Raw genomic sequence first — 21804 nt, forward strand, 5'->3', positions numbered from 1 at the left:
CCATTTCGTAGCAGGCATGGGTTTCTTGAAGTAATACTAGATGGTAATAAAATAAACAATATAAAAAAAAATATTTACAGTATATTCTTCAAAAATCTATATGTAAAAATCTGCTTTTGGAAGTTGGCAGTAAAAAGTAAAAAAAAATCAGAATAAAGAATACCTCTTTTCCTAAATTTAGGAAGTCAAAGTGTGTAGATTACAATTTTGAGTCAGTTTGTTATTTTAATCCAATGTGACCAATCTTGGGTTATTGCAGCAATGGATGTAATATTTCTGGGACATTACACCAGATTATCATATACTGTATGAAAGAGAAGCTTCTAGCTCAATAAAATAAAAAAATCTCCCCCATACCCTCCTACTCAAACTAACCAATAAATGTCAGGGGAAATAGCAGCTAAATTGACGATAATTGTTTCCCTGTCATAATATCCATGTAAATTATATATCCATCATATATGTATTGTGTATTATTGCATCTCGAAAAAAATGTACCAAGATAAGCTTAACACTTCTGTAGATAAACAGGAAGGAGTAAGGTTAACGTGAACATATAGATTAAGTTATACTCAGGGGGGGGGGGGGTGTTGACTTCCCTTCCAATTTTCACTTTTGGCTGTAAAGTAAAAAAAATCGGGAGTAATGGGCCTTTTTCTCTAGGTTCGATTTATCTTGGGTGGGAGTTGGAACCCACACTAAAATAGTTATAAAATGCAAGGATCTATGAGAAGCTAAATTGTATAAGAGGGCCATATCGGTTAAGCGGTTAAAAATCCTTCATTTCAAACAGACACACAGATGGACATACAGGTTGATATCCTTTACTTTTATAGAAGGTTATACCATGTCCTAGAAGATTACATTGTTTCTAAAAATTTTGAGAATATTTTAAAAATGCAGCAAATTCAGCTGTGCCTGCGTTGCCCGGGGACAAAATTTTTTTTAAAGATGATTGTATGTATGTTGAAGTTTTGTAATGCATGTACATTTACAAGTAGCTTCAAAAGAACAAAGAAAACATTTTTTAAAATTTTTCTATTTCGTCTGAATATGCGTTTATTTCCCTTTATTTCCTATTTCTCATTTTCAACATTTTCAGTAAACTAAAGAAAAATCAGGGAGAGAAGGGACATTGGGCTGTTAATTGCATTTATACCCATTTATCTTATTCGTTGGCTCAGAAACTTTAGATACTTGCACCATTTATTGAATTTTGATTGATTAGTTCAAAACCGGCAGTGTCTAAAGTGGCTGCACCACCAGGAGTATTTTGTTTAATATTGGGGATGTATATCAATTTATAGTTCATTGTCTTATCCCTTCAGATCCCTAAGTAAAACAAGAACGAAAATATGCATAAGTACCCAAATATAAATATAATTATAGCATAAAAAGTTCTGATGTTCATGTCTCTTATAATAACAATTTCATAATAAATCAAGGGTACAAAAAATAATGTTTAATAAAGTACTTAAAAACAATTAATACATAATTTTCGCTATTTATTGCACTTTTGCATTAATAACAAAGTAATTATCTCATTTAAGAAATTTTAGTTCATTGTATGTCATAAACTCTTGAAATGTTGATGTTTTCGTCATAATTATTCAAAATACATATTATGTTCCTTGATAATGTTAAGCATAAGGTCAGGGATCTAAAGGAATAAGACCATGGCAGATAAATTGAAGTCCATCCATATTGATGATACACAAAATTACCCTTTTTTAGATAACAATTAGTGGTTGAAACTTTTGAACACTCAACTTACAGAACCAACCAATTAAAATTAATGAAAGACCCCGAAGTTGTTAGGTCAACGAATTACTAAAAGTTATTATAAAACTTTTGAGACTTATGTAATAAAAAGCCCAATGTCCCTTCGCTTCCTGCCATAAGCTGGTGGTTGATAAGAAAATTGTTGAACTTACACTGTTTGCATGTTGAGAATGCAATTTTTGTACAAAAGGACATTCCTTGACTTTAGATTATTTAGCTACGCAATTTAATAAGCTTATTGAGCATAAGACCATTTAGTAATATCATTATAGGTAGAATAACTATAGTTTGTCCATATTGCACAGTGTTTTGCAATGGGGCAGTGAAGGATTAATAATGGAAAATTATGCCCACCAATTTAAATTTTGTTGATGTCAATAGTTTAAATAAATTATAGGCTAATGATTTGTTAAAGAAATATGTTGATTAGATATAATTTATAATGCTCAAAACCTTTAAATTGTTTTTCAACAAATGTTTATACGTAGGTTCACAAGAAGGTAACATGTTACATGTTATGTGGTCTCCATATAATCCTCTTTCTATTCTTTGTTTGGTCATTAATTGATTGCGTGATTAAAATGACTTTATTTAAACATACAGGGTGGGGCAAATAAGACCGGACAAATTCTAACTTCTAAACAAATGAACATAAAATCGTCAATTTTAAAGATTTTATTGAATTTTAAAAACTGGCAAGCAAAATAGGTATATGACTATTAGATTATTCAATAAAATCGCCGCCAGCCTTATTCACCTCCTCTACCCGCCTCCTCAACCACCGGAAGGTCCAGGTCAAAATGTACCTGTCCAAGCTAGCGTAGTTCTCCTTGATAGTGGCAATGAGGGAGGTCTTTGTGGTATGGGCATGTCTATTGGTGCATGATTCAAAGTATCCCCAGGCCCAGAAGTCCATTGAATTAAGATCGGGATGCTAGGTGGCCACATTTCCTTAGGAACGTGAGTAACCACAGGATCCAAATTCGCCCAACTTTCAAGCTACCCTTATACACGGAGGCTCTTATTTGGACCACAGTTGAGCTAGAACATTGTTCTTTACCTATTACCTATTACCATAGTCTAAAATGAGTTTTAAAGTTCAATATGGGTCCCTGGAGTCAAGAACCGAGAAATTTTTGCAAATTTTCACGGTTTTTGACTTTTTTTACATCTAAAAATCTGCCCTGTTTCACTTTGCTGGAGTACTACGGCCAAGCCATTTCAGATAGAGAGCTCTAGTCTATTCTAGTGACTTACTTATGTATCTAACAGTATCCCCAGCAAGTTGCATAACTCTACCTCACCTACAGAGGTTAGATTTAGTGGGCCCTAGTCGAGAATCCAGAAAATGTAAAAAAAACAGTTTCCGACTTCATAATTGCATCATTCTCAGTATGAATCCCCCCTCTACTACCCTGGCTTTTATTTCCCCCTGGAGCAGGCAGTTTTGCTTACTTCCGTTTGCCGGTATAGATCAACAAAGTTTGAAAATCATGAAAATTCAAAATACCCCATCTAACTTTTTTGTTTTTATAGTAAAGATGCTGATTTTTTTCGTGAAATCTAAAGTTTATTGACAAGTACATCTATTTGTGAATTTGTTTTATTAAAATTATTTTTTTTATATGATTATTTTATCGTTTTTTTACGCCCTATATAAGCCGGTTTGGCACAGGAGTCAGGAGTCTGAAATTTGTATTACCCGGTTTTACTACTAGATCTTTTTTGACAACAACAACAAAAAACCAAAAATGGCGGCACCTATAGCCAAAACACTAAATTTGATATAAATCGCTTTGTATATTACTTGTAGCTCTATAGATTACATGAGGTTGTGTAGTTTTCAATTTCGGATCGTATCAAAGTTCTAAAAAGTGTTCATCTCACTTTGGGGGTTCAAAAATTACATTTTTCAATTTTTGGTCGAAATAACCGGGTTTTTACTACAAAACCGGGTTTTAATGCCGGTGGAAACTGCCCAAAACGGGTCTTAATGCCTGGTTGGTATTTATTGCCAGGCCGAACCGGGTTTTTTTGCAACTTTCCTGTGCACGCCACTAGAGCAAAACAAAAAAATTGGAATTCTGTTTTTACCATTATAAAGCTTCCCTGAGATTTTCAGCTCGATCGGCCCATAAAAGTGGCACTCGGCACTAATGGGTTAAACCACCGGCGCATTTGGAATCTGCATTGTTGAACATTTGCGCGGCCAGCTCGTTGTACACGCCCATCTTAGTCCAAAGATTTTGTTTGATAAAATACCTAAATTAGTTTCATTTATCTTTTATATAATATTTTTTTTAATACGCGACTGTCCTTTTAACGCAAAAGTACACTATACACGCATGTGCGCCTAGAATACAGATGGTATTTACATATACTAATTTATTAACCCTAGTCCCCCACCCCGCTCCATGATAGGGGGAGGGGGAGTGCTCTGCACATCCACCCTCTAGGTTTTTCTCTTTTTCTGTATGCGAATAATAGAAGGTTATAAATAAGTGACAAAGGCCAATAAATTGATGTACATCCCCAATGATGAAACTCAAAATTACCCCTTCTGCAGATTTTTGGTTGAAACGTTTGAACACTCAACTTAATAAACCAAACCATCAAAATTTAGTAAAAGTCCCCAAAGTTATTAAGGCAACGAATAAGAAAACGTTATTATAAAACTTTGAGAACTTGTGTAATAAACAACCCATTGTTCCCCCTCTCTCTACAAATTAAGTCTGTGAATTCAGGCGGGCTAATTTGGTTTATCATAATTAGGGATAAACATGAATCTATTGTCTATTATCTTATCCCTTAGGATCCCTGTTGGCACAAATTCTTATTTTATTTCGCTGAGTAATGAAGTCTTTAAAAATCCGAATAGTACTTGTAAAATAAAGGTCTGTATTAAAATTTTCCAGTATCTTAGTCACTACCATTTGAATTAACATAATTTGTGTAGCTCCTATTAAACTTTTTTTTACCGACTGTCCCTCCAAAAAGAATAAAGATCCCATTTTTCTATGTTTGAAAACAGGGGACAATGGACTGTTCATTACAATAGTCCCCAAAGTTTTATAAAAAAGTTTTTTGTTCGTTTGCTTAACAACTTTGGGGACTGCTAATGAATTTTGATTGGTTTGTTTATTAAGTGAGTGTCCAGTCCAAACGTTAAAACTATTAATTGTAATCAACAGTAGGGGTAATTTTTGTGTTATCATTGGGGATCAATTAGAGTGTTATCGGCCATTGTATACTTGCTTGAAATATAAGAATCTTAATTTGACAAACTAACTTTTTAGCTGATACAAATATACTTGTTTAAACCAAGTTTAATACTGATATATCAATTAAAGGATAGACTGATTTCAACTTTTAAAAACCAGCTTCCATCACGTAAAGGCCTTTTACGTCATGGCATTCTTATGGTAATACGTCTTAAAGCAAAGATACTCTTTGCCTATGATATTTATTTCTCTATGACATAATGTACTTTTTATAAGTTTGTCTACGATTAACTGGCAATCATTTATACCTAAATAATTTAAATGAAAGTTTTGGAAAACCTATTTTAAAATGTTTGATATACCATCTACATATCCTACTTCTACAAGATGAAATACAATTAAAATATTTTTGTACACAGCTTCGACACTTTGCACTTCGACGTGTTCATCAAATTGATATCAATTCAGACTTAGCAAAGCACATACTATCTAATAATTAGATCCTAAATTTTATTTGATTTAAAAGTAGTATCCAGTATTTACCAGTGCTTGGCAGACGCCCCTCTTGTAGGGATAGCTGGCCACTTTGTATATTGAGACAAGCTGCCGTTAGATATTATCCAAAAATGGTTTGGCTGTCTATTGCTGCCGCTGGTATTTTGGATTGACAATTCAAATTTAAAAAAAAAAACATTTTCTGAATACATCTGCAGCGGCTGTCGAGCCATGTTAGGTATTTCTGGGAAATGCTCAAAATAATCTTGAATTGGTCTGTCTGACTGCAATTTTACTGTGCAAGAAGTACTAGCGCCTAAGCCATTAGCATCTAGGGGCTTTGTATTTAAAATGGCAGAGAATGATAGCCCAAAACTTTCCCATTACTTAAATCTGAAAATAAAATAGCCTAAATTCTTTACAGGAAGCTATGTGAAGCTTATTTAAAATAGAGTACCCAATCGGGTTAGTAGTTATTGAGATATAAAGCTTCAGACAAAAATCCTTGCATCTCAATATAATATGATATTTACAGGATGTACTTTTAGAGAAAAAAAAACATGAGTAAATTAAAGAGTAGACTCGACAAGGACAAAGTGCTTTAATGTTCACCGCCAGGAATGTAAAAGGATAAGACAATGGCCGAAAAATTGATGTACATCCCCAATAATGATACAAAAAAAAATACTCCTTTTGTAGATTACAATTAGTGGTTTGTACGTTCAACTTAATGAACCAACCAATCAAAATTCAATAAAAGTCCTGAAATTTGCTAAGCCAATGAATATGAAAACAAAACTATAAAATTTTGGGAACTTCGTAATAAACAGCCCAATATCCCCTCCATCCCTGCTTTAATGTTCTCTACATACTTAATCTGAATATAATATTACATTTCTTGAATTAGAACTGTCAGCTGTTTGCTTGCAGTTGTCAACTTTAGGAAATATAACACTCTGGGGAGGGAGGGGACATTGCACTGTAAATTACAATGATACCCATAGTTTTATAACCTTTCAATCTTAGTGATGGCTCAATTCCTTTGGGTACTTCTTAAAATTTATTTGATTGGTTCCAAACTAAATGTATCTAAACTTTTCAACTAATAATTTTATCCTACAGAAGGGATAAATTTGTTAATAGATATTGCGATTTACTCAAATTTATGGTCCTACCCGTAGGAGTCCCAAACGTCGGAGTGGACAAACGCAGGAGTCCCAAACGTCGGAGTGGACATTGTTTAAGTAAACCCTAGAAATGTCCGCTATTTCAATAATATGACAATTTTTAAAAAAATTGTAAACCCCTGTCTACAAAAAAAATGACTATGGCCACTGCGCCCGGCCCCTTAGCCTGCCTAGTCGCAGCGCTCGGCCCCCTGGCCTATAACCTAACCTAAAATAACCGGGGGGTTGTATAAAAAAAATCAAAATTCAAAAAAAAAACACTCCGACGTTTGTCCCACTCCGACGTTTGGGACTCCTACGTTTGGTGTGAATTCAAATTTATCGTTAATTGTCTTATGCCTTAAGATTCCTGTAAATTCGCTGACTTTTTATTATTAGTGATTTTTTGTGCAAATTAAGGGACCCCCGCAATAGTAAGGCTATAAAATTTCAAATATAGGGAGGTGGGGTCTGTGCCCGGTAGGTACTTTTAGGTAAAGCACAAAAAAATCTATATTAGAGTCAATTACCGACACTGGTGATATAGAAGTATCTTTGCTGTAAAATAAAAAAATGAGCTTTTTAAAATATTAAACTGTGAGGTTATTAAAAATTGCATTGAGTATCTAATAATCTATTCACCTTTCCTTTTGTTTCATTAAAGCAAGAATACGAATAAGAATTAAATCATTTGTTAAATGCAATTTAAGTTTTTATATTAAGGACAGGCTATGCTTGAGATAAGTTTACCTAAGTTGAGAAAGATATAATTACGTATTTAAAGGAGATTCCCACTATGACTGAAAGTATTTATAACATATTATCTAACCGTCTGTTTGTTTGTCTTGATAAGGCTTAAAATCTCAGTAACCGCTAAACCGATATGCACTATTTTCAAAGCAATTACAATGGCCTATAATTGGTCATTTCTAATGTATGATGTCATTTTTAATAGACATTATCAACTGCTTCCTATTTTCAGGAAAGTCAGTTACAGTTTAACGCTATTATTTGGCGGAAACCCTATCCTAACATTCATAAAAATGGGAGAAATAGTTGAAAATAATAATCATATTCTCAACTTATTTTAACAAATATTCTATAACTGTAAAAAAAAAGTGCTGTAGATTTAAATCAAACACAATTGTCCTCTCCCTCCACATAAAGAACTCACGTATGCCTAACCCAGCCTGGCTTATAATAATGGTCCTGATTTATAATCCTTTGTAAGCCTTTATGTAGTAGACAATTAAAATTAAATACAAGTTTACACACGACACATTTACTAAAACCAATATTCTAAGTTTTAAACATGCATGGTTTGTTCTATAAATCATAGGATCCCTCAAGTCTTTAATGCTTTACATGTAACGCCATGTAATAGAGTATATACTCTTAGAGTACCCATAGAGTCAAAGATATTAGTGATTTACTCCTAAAGTTTCATACAAGTAAATGGTCTATATATTTATCTAAATTCAATGCTATTTTAATATCTTAAGAGTTGCAGTTCTGGCTATAAATAAAGATTTAGAGTGCACGTGCATAGTATTCTGTTTTTGGCGACCAATACTGTAGACGAATTATATGTTTATGAATAAGCTTAGAGTGCACGTATATTGTGTACTGTTTTTGATGACCAATACTAAAATCAAATTATCTGTTTATGAATAAGTTTACTGTGCATGTATAATGTGTATTGTATACTGTTTTTAGTGAAACTTATTATATATTTTTGTTATCTTTTTTGTTGGCTCAAAAACTTTGAGTTCCTTTTTTTGAATTATTATTGGTTGGTTATAAACTAGTAGTGTCCACACTTTTCTACCAGTAATTTAAATCTAAAGTAGGTGTAATTTTGTTTAGCATAATTGGGGATGTACATCAATGTATTGTCTATTGTCGTATCCCTTAGGATTCCTGATCATTTGGCTCTAGACACATTCACTAACGTATAAATTGATATCTATCAGCTACTGCAGACCTTTAGTGCAAGGGATAAATAAAATAGCTTTAAAGTTTATATTCATTATCATTAAAGTGCCAGGCGAACGTATAGACCCTTAATAAGATTTTTTGAATAGAATATTAAAATCTTATTGAATGAAATATGTATTACAATTTTTTATTCTGATTTTTAGCTGATTGAATTACCCCAAATTTTCATTACATACATACCTTGTTTATATTGTTTCATTTCATCTATAAAGATAGTATCTAGCTTTCAAATCAGCTATAAATAGTTTAATATTATGCTTTTATTTACACTTTTAACTTTTTAAGTACTGTAGCATAATGAAGATTAAATAATCATGGAAAATTAAATAAATTTGTTTTTATCATACAATTTAGTGTGTACAGTAGTTTACAGTGGCCTAAGAATACTTTTTCTCGTATTCATTCGAATCCGGTGGATAGGAACCGGTTCTCATCCATACGAAAAAACTATGTCTAGCATCGTATAATATCCAGTTTTCTACGAATATAGAAATGTACAATCATAAGATTAAAACCAGTTTTTTAGCCGGTGCCTCCGGCACCTCGGGGCTAAAAAAACTAGTTTTAATCTTATAATTGTACATTCTATATCCACGGAAAGCCGTTTATAATACGATACGAGAAATAACTATTAAAGCACTTTTCAAAATAGTTTTCTAGAAGAGACACGTTAATTGACTGTAAAAATTAGTGTAAGTATAATTGTTTATTATTTAATATTGTACTTTTCAAAGTTTTTACAAAAATTATTTGTTCCTTTGGCCTTTGTGTATGTACTTCTTCAACATTTCTGCACGAATACCTTTCAGTAAGGGGGACCTAGCAGGGATATCAAGGGATAAGACAATAAAGGATAAATTGATGTACAACATTTACAATATTGATGATATATTAATGATAATCAATATTACCTACCCTTTCTGCGGATTTATATTATTAGCTAAAATAAACCTATTAAGATTTAATGAAATTAACAAAAACTTTAATAAAGGACAGGGCATATAATCTAATCTCCAATTTCTCCTTCTAGCCTAGCAATCCTTATAATAAAGTAACAGGCTGTTTGTCTGTGTGTCTGTACCGAAGGATCTCATTAACCGCTGAATCGATCGGGTTCTCATTAACAGGGTAGCTTCTCATAGGTCCCGGAAAGGTTTACAACTATTTTGGGGGAGGGTATCACCACCCTCCCAAGAGAAATTTTTAAAAATAGAAAAAAAATTTAATATTTGAAAGACTTGAACGCAACATAAAGAAGTATCGTAAAAACGTGAGCGCAACATAAAGAGGTATCGTAGAGACTTGAACAAAAAACATTTAAAGTGCCACTAGAGGCCTCTAGGGGCGTATCCGCTAGTTTCTTATAAAGCAACAAATCTTGGAACGTTTTTTAATCGTTTAATGACATTGTTTTCTGATGCAAATCCCCTTCTTTCTCTTACTGTCTATCTACCTATCTTTTTCTCATTCCTTCTATGTAATCTTTTTATCTATTTTAAAATTAGAAAATATTTCTTAAAGCCAAGAATTTTATGATTTACACACAAAAGATCTAAAGATAATTATTAGAATATGTTATTTTCAATTTCATATTTATAGACGTAGCAAATATACAATTACATTTTTTGCAGTCTTTAAATCAAGTATTATCCTTAGGGTAGATTCTCATATGTCCTGGGAAGGTTTTCAACTATTTTTGGGGAGGGTACTACCACCCTCCCAAAAGAAATGACAAAAAAATTGAAAATTTTCTTAAAATCTGGGAGACTTCAACGTCAAATAAGGTGGTATCGTACATAAAAAATTAACTTTAACAAACAAAAACATTTAAAGTGCCACTAGAGGCCTCTAGGGGCGTAGCCGCTAGTCCTTATAATAAAGTAAAATATATCTTTCTGTGTGTGTGTATATTAAAGATCTCGCTAACATCTGAACCAATATGAAAAGAAATCCCACCCAAAAAAAGTGTTTTTCTTTTTGAAAATACAATATAAAGTGGTTGATGGTCCACTTTCCCCCTCCCCGCCTTCAAGTACTCCTAGATACATGTAGGTTAGATCTTTTCATGAAAATACACTTTTTCGAATTTTAGTCTTCTGCTAACCTAAAAAGTTACTTTAGGAGCCTAGAAATACATGTACAAAATTTCAGCTCTCTATCTCTACTGGCGACCTAGCGCCAGGCATGTAAAATATCAACAGATAACGGTAGCACGGCGGTTTTAACAATATCTCAGCAATGTGCAGGTTTTAAGCTCTTCTGCATATTTCAATTTAAACACATAAGGACAAAGATATATTATCCCAAAAAGTATGTGTCAAAGTCTACTCTACACCTAGCGCCAGTCAGTTTTCTAAAATCATGCATTTTATACCTGTGAAAATAGAAATCGCCAGCGCTAGGTGTAGAGTAGACTTTGACAAAAGATTTTTGGGATATTATATCTTTGGCCTTATGTGTTTAAGTTGAAATATGCAGAATACCTGAATTCATCTTCCAAGCCATTCTCTAGGCATTTAATTTTTTTTATGAAATAACGGGATTTCAAAACTGCCTTGGAAAAGGCCTAAAAAATATCTTTTTTTGTCACTTTTTTCACTGCTTATAGTTACAACTTATTAAGATATTATGCTCAGTTAAAAAAAAAATTGGCGCCTCCAGCACCAAAACCGGCAAAAACTGGCAGTTAAACTTCTGTGCCCCTACTTGCCCCCCTCTTCGGTAAACAGTAGTTATCTCAAGAAGTAAAAGAGATATCAACACAGAGAAAGAAAGCTTTTTAAATAAAACTGAACTAAGTAACTATTACACATTTAATTTTGAGGCTTTCCTTCTAGGCACTTGTGGAGCAAAAGACCCACCAAAACACTAATAATATGAGTTCTGAGCTTATTTTTAAAGATATCAACTGGATTTTTTTTTAAAAACTTTTGTTACCATAATTGAACTCAGTAAAATTTACAGATTTCATTTTGGGTCTTTTTTTCTAGGGGCTTGTATGGCAAAAGACCCCCAAAACCTAAAAATATGAGTTCTGGACTTATTTTTAAAGATATCAACCTAATTTTTTTTTTGAGAAAACTTTTTTCACATAACCAAACTCAGCAACCTATACAGATTTCATTTTGGGACTTTCCTTCCAGGTGCTAGTGGAGCAAAAGACCCCCCAAAACACAAAAAATATGAGTTCTGAGCTTATTTTTAAAGATATCAACCTGATTTTTTTAAAGAAAATTTTTTAAATAAAACTGAACTCACTAATGATTACATATTTCATTTTGGGACTTTCCTTTGAGAGCTTGTGGAGCAAAAGACCCCCAAAACACAAAAAGTAAGAGTTCTGAGCTGATATTTAAAGATATCAAACTGATTTTTTTAAAGAATACTTTTTTAACATAACCAAACTCAGCAGGGGCGTCCAAGCTTTTTTTTTGGGTGGGTAAAATTTGCCTGGAGGGGAGGGGGGGGGGGTAATTTAAATTTTATTAAATATTTGGTATTTTTTTTTGTTAAAGATTTTTTATTTTGGGGGGGTATTCAAAATTGTTTACCCCTACTAAAATACCCCCTCCTAAATGGTTGATATCTTTAAAAATAAGTCCAGAACTCATATTTTTAGTTTTTGGAGGTCTTTTGCCAAACAAGCCCCTAGAAGGAAAGTCCCAAAATGAAATCTGTAAATTTTACTGAGTTCAACTATGGTAACAAAGTTTTCAAAAAAAAATCAGGTTGATATCTTTAAAAATAAGCTCAGAACTCATATTTCTAGTTTTGGGGGTCTTTTGCCCAACTAGCCCCTAGAAGGAAAGTCCTAAAATGAAATCTGTAAACATTACTGAGTTTCATAGACGTCCAAGAGGGGGGATAAAGTGGGGATTACTCCCCCCCCCCAAACGAATTTGGGGGTGCCCCCCCCCAAAAAAAAAAGCTTGGACACCTCTGCTGAGTTCGGTTATGTTAAAAAAGTTTCCGTTTCAGAACTCATATTTTTTGTGTTTTGGGGGGTCTTTTGCTCCACAAGCCCCTCAAAAGAAAAGTCCCAAATCATTACTGAGTTCAGTTTTATTTAAAAAAATTTCTTTAAAAAAATCAGGTTGATATCTTTAAAAATAAGCTCAGAACTCATATTTTTTGTGTTTGGGGGTCTTTTGCTCCACTAGCACCTGGAAGGAAAGTCCCAAAATGAAATCTGTATAGGTTGCTGAGTTTGGTTATGTGAAAAAAGTTTTCTTAAAAAAATTAGGTTGATATCTTTAAAAATAAGTCCAGAACTCACATTTTTATTTTTTGGGGTCTTTTGACAAACAAGCCCCTAGATGGAAAGTCCCAAAATGAGATCTGTAAATGTTACTGAGTTCAATTATGGTACAAAAGTTTTTACTTAAAAATCCGGTTGATATCTTTAAAAATAAGCTCAGAACTCATATTATTAGTGTTTTGGTGGGTCTTTTGCTCCACAAGCGCCTAGAAGGAAAGCCTAAAAATTAAATGTGTAATAGTTACTTAGTTCAGTTTTATTTAAAAAGCTTTCTTTCTCTGTGTTGATATCTTTTTTACTTCTTGAGATAACTACTGTTGGCCGAAGAGGGGGGCAAGTAGGGGCACAGAAGTTTAACTGCCAGTTTTTGCCGGTTTTGGTGCTGGAGGCGCCGATTTTTTTTTAACTGAGCATAATATCTTAATAAGTTGTAACTATAAGCAGTGAAAAAAGTGACAAAAAAAGATATTTTTTAGGCCTTTTCAAAGGGCAGTTTTGAAATCCCGTTATTTCATAAAAAAAAATTAAAATGCCTAGAGAATGGCTTGGAAGATGAATTTAGGTGTTCTGCATATTTCAATTTAAACACATAAGGCCAAAGATATAATATCCCAAAAATCTTTTGTCAAAGTCTACTCTACACCTAGCGCTGGCGATTTCTATTTTCACAGGTATAAAATGCATGATTTTAGAAAACTGACTGGCGCTAGGTGTAGAGTAGACTTTGACAAAAGATTTTTGGGATAATATATCTTTGCCCTTATGTGTTTAAATTGAAATATGCAGAAGAGCTTAAAACCTGCACATTGCTGAGATATTGTTGAAAACGCCGTGCTACCGTTATCTGTTGATATTTTACATGCCTGGCGTTAGGTCGCCAGTAGAGATAGAGAGCTGAAATTTTGTACATGTATTTCTAGGCTCCTAAAGTAACTTTTTAGGTTAGCAGAAGACTAAAATTCGAAAAAGAGTATTTTCATGAAAAGATCTAATGTAGGTGCTTGGCCGCTAGTTGTCTTTATTTCAACTAGGAAAAACAACAGTAAACTATAATATACCTTTTAAATCTTGCACTGATATGTCATTTTTTAACTAGTCAAGGTATAATGCCGAAACTTTAAACAGATTAATTTGTTTAAGCTTTGCCCTTAACGATTTTGTCATCCTTGTTATTTATTTTAATAAGGCTAGAACAAATGTAAATCAAAAGTACTTTTACTTTTGAAAACAGAATGAATAATTAGCATTGATTCTATTAATGGAAATAAGATATATACGTGGATATATTGACAGGGGAAAAATGCCAATTTAGCATGATAATATGGATATAATTTATTGGTCGGTTCGTTCATCAAGTAAAGGGGGATGGGGTTAGGTAATATCGTTATTTAGGGAGTATCACTTTATTAGAGTACATGAAAATCTGGTGTATGATCCAAGTAAAAATAAATCCATTATTCTATTTGATAATTAACTTTCCTAGGTCAAGGTAAATTATAAGTGTTTTAACATTTAGAATTTTTTGCCGCTTCGCGGCTATTTTAAAGCCATTAGTTTTGTAATAATAAAATAAAAAAAAGGGGTTAAAGATAAATACCTCCCCGTAGCTAATGTAGATTTTAACCCTCGAATAAAGAGAGCTTTAGAAGGGGGAAACCCTGCTTTATTTATTTATTTTTTTTAAAGAACAATCAGCTGTTATAGAAGTCAATTACATAAGTTTTAGCGTACCAAAGACTATTGAATTAAGAATTTCTGATTTTAGTAAGTGCTCTCTTTTTAGTGAATTGTGAGTCACTGGTGTTATGTCTGACAGCAAAACGTATAGGCCTGAGTTAAAGAGATGCTACGCATTAAAGTATGGCTGTTTTTACTAAACACTGGAGTAGCCGGTAGATTTAGAGCCACCTTCTCAAGATAAATGAATGATAACAGTTGTCGCCTTTCAATTTCAGGCTTAATTTAAACATTAGACGCCACCAACAATAATTTACAAAATTTATACTTTTATGTTTGTTTTACAGGAAAAATTGGCAAATTTAAAAGGCAGATTATATATATAGTTTCTAAATGTTAATATGTAAGATTATCACTAAATTTAAAATATTCTTAATGTTTATATCTACGAATTTGTATATTATTTTATTTAGCAAAATATAAATGCTATAGAAATCTCTGGAATAGGTCTTGACATCTTTTTATATTGGTGACATAAAAGAGGTTTTAGATTAAGAGCATAACTTACAATTCTACCAACACGTTAGAGTTTCAATTATTACCCAATTAATTTTTCTGCAGATTTTTTTTTCTCCGGTACTATGCGGCAAAGCCCCCAAGAGGCCTCTTGAGGGACTTGACTGAAGGAGGGGGGGAAAGTCGTCCCCTCACTTTCAATTTTAGCAAAAAAATGGGGTGGGGTATATTTCTAGTTGCGTTTTTATTCTTCAAAATCGTTTTAAACCTTCCTTGGAACTATAAGAAGCTTTACTGTAAAGGAGAACCACATCGTTTTGGCGGTGGGCAAACAAATACACAAAGATAAAATAGTTGACTTAAAAGTTCTCACTTTTATAGGGCCTTAAAATAAATCTATATTATTTAAGCAATTTATCCTCTAACAGATGTAAGTCTTATATTGATGACAATATCAATAAATCTATTGACAAATAAGCTTATTCTCATAGGTAGGCTTTAATCCTAATGATTGTTTTTACAGCCTATTTAAACCATTATCGAATGCCACCTTACATATATAGTACGTTGGTGTCTTAATTCATTATTATAAGTGTAGCTTCTCTATAATATGATATTATATACTTACTAACTTGCATATTGTAAATACAAACAATTATTTAAACCACCTCCAAATTTTTAGAAGCGAATCTACTCTATAATTCAAAATATCTGTCTGTCCGTATGAAAGTATTGTGTCAGAACTAAATAAGCAGAAGATGATTAATAAGTTTAAACAAAATTGTAGGTAAATTTGTAGCAAAACTGTTTGAATACATAACAATGTTTATGAACATACTTACAACTTTAGGATTTGATTATAGAATTGCTTTGCTTATAACATTGTACCTTGTTATAATGGGAATCAGTAATCCAAAAATCAGACCAATCGGATGATTATATCACATAAAAAATTGTTGTTAAAAATTCAACATGTTTAAAATAGAAGGACGAACCGACGGACCCTAATTATAGAAAAACTTCGATTAAAAAACAAACAAATACTTTTTCGTACATACATATTCGTATCTTTTAATTAGCATCTAATTAATGATATAAACAGTGTTATACTCTGATTAGAATAGATAAATTTATTTCAATTTGATAACATCACACAATTTATTTCCTGTTGCTATTAAATTAACCAGGGGTCTAAAGGGATAAGACAATGGCCGATAAATTGATGTTCATCACCAATGATGTTACACAAAATTACCCTTTCTGTAGATTAAAACTAATGGTTGAAACGTTTGAACACTCAACACAATAATCCAATTGATTAAATAAAAGTCCCCAAAGTTGTTAAGCCAACGAATAAGATAACGTTATTGTGAAACTTTGGGGACAAGTGTGAACAGCCCATGGTCCCCTCTCTCTCTCTCTCTCTCTCTCTCTCTGAAAATTAAGACAAGGACAGCATGCGCGGCGTGCAAGGTCAAGAACAAATATTCTAGTAGGTTTTTTAATCCAATTAATTTACAATGGATTATAGCCGGTTTTAGGCCATACTGAAAAATCATATATTGTAAAGTATTAGAGATAATTTTTGTATTATAATTAATTGAATAAAATTAACAAAATTTGCCCGGGCCTGTCGTCTTTCCGTACCAATAAAACTATAAGTATTCTAATATTTTTTTCATTTTACTATTCGCGGAAAACTATCTATATTTTAGTTCTTGAGGTGGTTTAATATTATTTTCTTGATATTCATCTTAACTCGTTTTTTGATGTTGACATCCTTGTTTTTTTTTCTTTGCAAGAATTATATAAAGTTTAATGTATTCATGTCTGTAGAGTGAAGACTATTATTATCCATCAGACTGGAAAGAGTATTATCCAGAGGATACAATGTTGTACCACCAAGATAAACAGGTAAGCTATATCTGACTATATATAGAGTGAAGACTATTATTATCCATCTGGCTGAGAACAGTATTATCCAGAGGATACAATGTTGTACCACCAAGATAAACAGGTAAGCTATGTCTGTCTATATATAGAGTGAAGACTATTATTATCCATCAGACTGGAAAGAGTTTTATCCACAGGATACAATGTTGTACCACCAAGATAAACAGGTAAACTATGTCTGACTATATATAGAGTCAAGACTATTATTATCCATCAGAGGAAGAGTATTATCCTCAGGATACAATGTTGTACCACCAAGATAAACAGGTAAGCTATGTCTGACTATATATACTGTAGGGTGGGTCGATTTTGGACATTTTTTTTCTGAGGCCAAAGCGGGGATCTGCACTCAATTTATATAGATATAATACACCTCTGGATGATTTAAAATTTATCCTAAGTCTTAAAACCGCTGACGACCAGACATTCAATTGTATAGCTATTTGTAAATGGGAGTCAAAAATTTATTGAATCAGAACTATGGCTTCATGGTGCTCCCTGGAAATGCCTTGAGGAGCTGAATCAGGAACTTTTGTCCGTTTCAAAAAATCTCGTTCCTAGCCTGAGAAAATCTAAAAAACCTCTATAAATTGGACAAATCTCAATAAACCTTAATTTTTTTTGGTTTTTTAGTGATTTCTAAGGCTAGGAACGAGATATTTTGAAACGGACAAAAGTTCCTGATTCAGCTCCTCAAGGCCTTTCCAGGGAGCACCATGAAGCCATAGTTCTGATTCAAAATTTTTTTGAATGTCGTCTTTGCATACTAATAAGTAATGAATTATATTTTTAAGTGGTCGTGTTCTAAAACTCAATTTTTTAAAATTCTTTTTTGGTCAGAAATGTTTTTAAGGTTAATTTTATCTGTTGCATATCCCCGCTTTGTCTAATTCCGATATGAACCCACCCTGATATATAGAGTCAAGACTATTATTATCCATCTGACTGGGAAGAGTATTATCCAGAGGATACAATGTTGTACCACCAAGATAAACAGGTAAGCTATGTCTGACTATATATAGAGTCAAGACTATTATTATCCATCTGGCTGAGAACAGTATTATCCAGAGGATACAATGCTGTACCACCAAGATAAACAGGTAAGCTATGTTTGACTATATATAGAGTCAAGACTATTATTATCCATCAGACTGGGAACAATATTATCCACAGGATACAATGTTGTACCACCAAGATAAACAGGTAAGCTATGTCTGACTATATAAAGAGTCAAGACTATTATTATCCATCAGAGGAAGAGTATTATCCAGAGGATACAATGTTGTACCACCAAGATAAACAGGTAAGCTATGTTTGACTATATATAGAGTCAAGACTATTATTATCCATCAGACTGGGAACAATATTATCCACAGGATACAATATTGTACCACCAAGATAAACAGGTAAGCTATGTGTGACTATATATAGAGTCAAGACTATTATTATCCATCTGACTGGGAACAATATTATCCAGAGGATACAGTGTTGTACCACCAAGATAAACAGGTAAGCTATGTCTGACTATATATAGAGTCAAGACTATTATTATCCATCTGACTGGGAACAATATTATCCAGAGGATACAGTGTTGTACCACCAAGATAAACAGGTAAGCTATATCTGACTATATATAGAGTCAAGACTATTATTATCCATCTGATTGGGAACAATATTATCCACAGGAAAAATAAACATAAATGTCAGCTTTTAGAAAAAAAAACTTATTTATTAATGATTTTTTGCAATAAAAAAAGAGGAAAGGTATGTGATATACAAAAAACTTTGTAGGAAATTGCCTATTTTTGATATTAAATATTATGGTTTTATTGACAAATTAAAAATTCCAAAATGACTATGCATATTTTTTATATTTGGTAAAAAGTGCCTTGTCAAACATTTAAACACAGTCCCCACCCCTTCCTTATTTAAAAATAAAATAAAATATTGGATATTTCTTAATGATACACATATCATGTTGGGTCGGGTACAGGGCAGCCCCGCAGGATTGTGTTACCAAAGATATAGGCTTTTTTTAAAGAGGATGTAGAAAGCACTCCATGATCCTGAATTTCCACCCACCCATGAAAATATTCTCTTTTAGAAAATAAGAGGGTGGGGATCTAAGTGTTTAAGACTTGATTTAAGGAAAAGCACCACATGTTTGTATCATCTGCTTTGAAAAGTGAGTTTTTATTTCTATTCATCTCACTCTATTCATAGATTTTTATATTTGCTAAACATTATTCATTTTTATTAAATTGATAATCTTTTTTATTTTATTAAAGAATAATAAAAAAACATCCTTTAACCCTTAACAGTCGGGCCCCTTGCCGCACCTTAATCAGTCTGGGGGGGGGGCGTTCAACGCCCCCCCATATTATCTCAGTTCCTATTAGAGCTAGAGGGCTAAATTTTTTTGTACAAGTTCCATGTGTTATGATGAATTTCCGACCTTAAGTAAGTCAAAGTCAATTTTCGCTTCCTTCACCCTTTTATTTAACAACCTTTGTTTTTAGGTCCTTTTTTACTTAAAAATTTCAAACGGCTGTAATTTTCTTATTTTTGAAGCTAGAAGAACAATTTTTTTTGCAGAAAATGTTTATCTTTATGTAAATTTTATATTTGAAATGTCAAAATATAAATTTCAGCGGCCGCAGCTGTACTTGGCAGCTGCCAGCCGCCGCAGTCGGCAGTCGGCGGGAAAACGTTATGTAGACATGTAAGAAAAGCTTAAGTTTAAAATTTGAAGTCTCTAAGTTAAAAATTGAGGCCACAGGAGCCTTTTAAAGATTTCTGGAGACCTGGAGGATCAGGACCTGCAGGATCATACCTGGAACCTGAAAGTGACTTGAACACCTGTATTTTATATAAGGATGTACTGTTAGAGGATTTTTTTTGGATTTTGGTATGATAAAATGCTTTGTTTAAGTCAACAAAATATTTTTGCTCTTTACCTGGATGACCCTGCCAGGTTTGCTGGCATCCTGTGCCCGCCAGGATGGAGATATTCAAAAAATTCCAACTCTCAGTTATGTGTCATACCTAAACTTAAAAAGTCACGCAGTTTGGGCTCTTTATCTTTCACACACAGAAAATGAGATAGAAAAAACCGGATTGGGGGGCGTTCAACGCCCCCCCCCCCCCCCCGACCGTTAAGGGTTAAAGGAACAAATTTAAAATATGAAGAAAGCAACAAATTTTATAAAATTAGATTTTCTAAATTGGTCTGCTTTTATAAGTGCAAAGATTATAATGTATTAATTATAAACTTAAAAATAAGAGCTCGGCAGCCGCACCAGTATAGTAGCTGAGCTAAGCTTTATATTGAGACCTAAAAAAAATATAATTGCAATCCTATTATATAAAGAGTAAGCTTTTTTGTCTGTAGCAAAGGATATCGCTAACTGCTGAACGGAAATAGTTCTTCTTTATAATGAGGCTTTTTATAGTTCCCGGAAGGTTTTAAACTATTTTGGGGGAGGTTATCTCCCACATTAATCGCTTTTAAGGGCATAGCCGCCAGGGAGTAAGGGAGGGGACAATGCAGTCATATCGTTAGTTTCAAAAACTAATTTACGGCTTCAAAATATTAAAATTGGTGCCAAATATTGCTAAATTCCCTAATTTTCATACTGGGGGTTAAACGTGTGAAAGAAAGGGGTTAAATAGGTATTTGATAAATATTGAAATAGCTATACATTTTCATACGGCCAGGATATCGTTGTAAATCACTAATTATCCCTTTCAAAAACTTAGCTAGACCGTTTAATTTTATTGGGCAATTTGAGTTTTTTAAAAAATAGTGGATTTCTCAAATAAAATAGCCTGTTCATATGATCACGGAACCTTCGCATATTTCTAGCAAAAGTTTTTTTTTGTTGGCTTTTGTCTGAAGCTTAACATTAATAAATACATAAATTTTTAAAAGCAAAAAAGAAAGATAAATATACGAATTAAACTATAAGAAGCTACCCTGTAAAGGCCAGCTAGATCAAAACAGACGCGCACATTCAACATTTAAAATTTGTGCCGTGTTGTTATTTTTGTTTTTTTGGTCAGTAGCTTAAGATTAAGAAATATCTGAACTAGTATCCTATTAGTATTATATAGGTTATTTTTTTCTAAATACTTACTCTTCTTATATTTATTTAAGTCTCGTTGTAAAAGATCCCTCCCCTAATATATGATATGATATGTCATCGGTCAACTTTTGCTAAAAGAGGTGGGGGGGGGGGGGGGGGAGTATAGGTCAAGTGAAAGTTAAATCCTAAAGGGTATTTATATTTCCATCCAAAGTTGCAAGTCAAATATGAATATGAAAGGGGGGGGTTAAAATGTATATTGTCCTTGTTCACGTGACTAAGTTGACCCTTTTATCAATATACCTTGTATATTGGGGAATATTAACAAGGATTAAAACATCCATAAAAACTAGTACTGAAACTTTATGACAAACGGATACAGGAAGCAAATGCCTACATTACCAGAAATGAAAAAAGCTATCCGCTTTCTTACGGATTGACCAGCCCTAATTATAAAAAAGCTATTGTTCTGTAAGATTAAAACGATTTCTGAAACTGTATAACAAACGGATAATAACACTTAAATAGTTTCAGAATAGTCGATGGAATCAAATGCCTAAATTACCAAAAAAGCTATCCGTTTTTTACGGACGGACAAACTGACCCTAATTATAGAAAATTATTGTTCTGTATGAAGATCTCATATTTCTCAT

General features: G+C 32.9%; 1 protein-coding gene across 4 annotated transcripts in view; it reads left to right on the forward strand.

Moving 5' to 3' along the window:
- LOC145322035 (uncharacterized) overlaps positions 1-21804 on the forward strand; it is a 76879-nt gene that overhangs the window by 7172 nt on the left and 47903 nt on the right. Inside the window, exon 2 of one of the 4 annotated variants that reach the window (XM_080163783.1) lies at positions 16948-17027. In XM_080163783.1, coding sequence (XP_080019909.1) covers positions 16948-17027 — 80 coding nt within the window. Of the gene's footprint in view, positions 1-16947; positions 17028-17983; positions 18064-18205; positions 18270-18326; positions 18370-21804 lie in introns of those variants that run through there. The other 3 variants (XM_080163782.1, XM_080163785.1, XM_080163784.1) reach the window with 3 other exon arrangements.

This window comes from Acartia tonsa, chromosome 6, assembly GCF_053477335.1.
Source record: "Acartia tonsa isolate MP-2025a chromosome 6, ASM5347733v1, whole genome shotgun sequence".
Lineage (NCBI taxonomy): Eukaryota > Metazoa > Arthropoda > Copepoda > Calanoida > Acartiidae > Acartia > Acartia tonsa.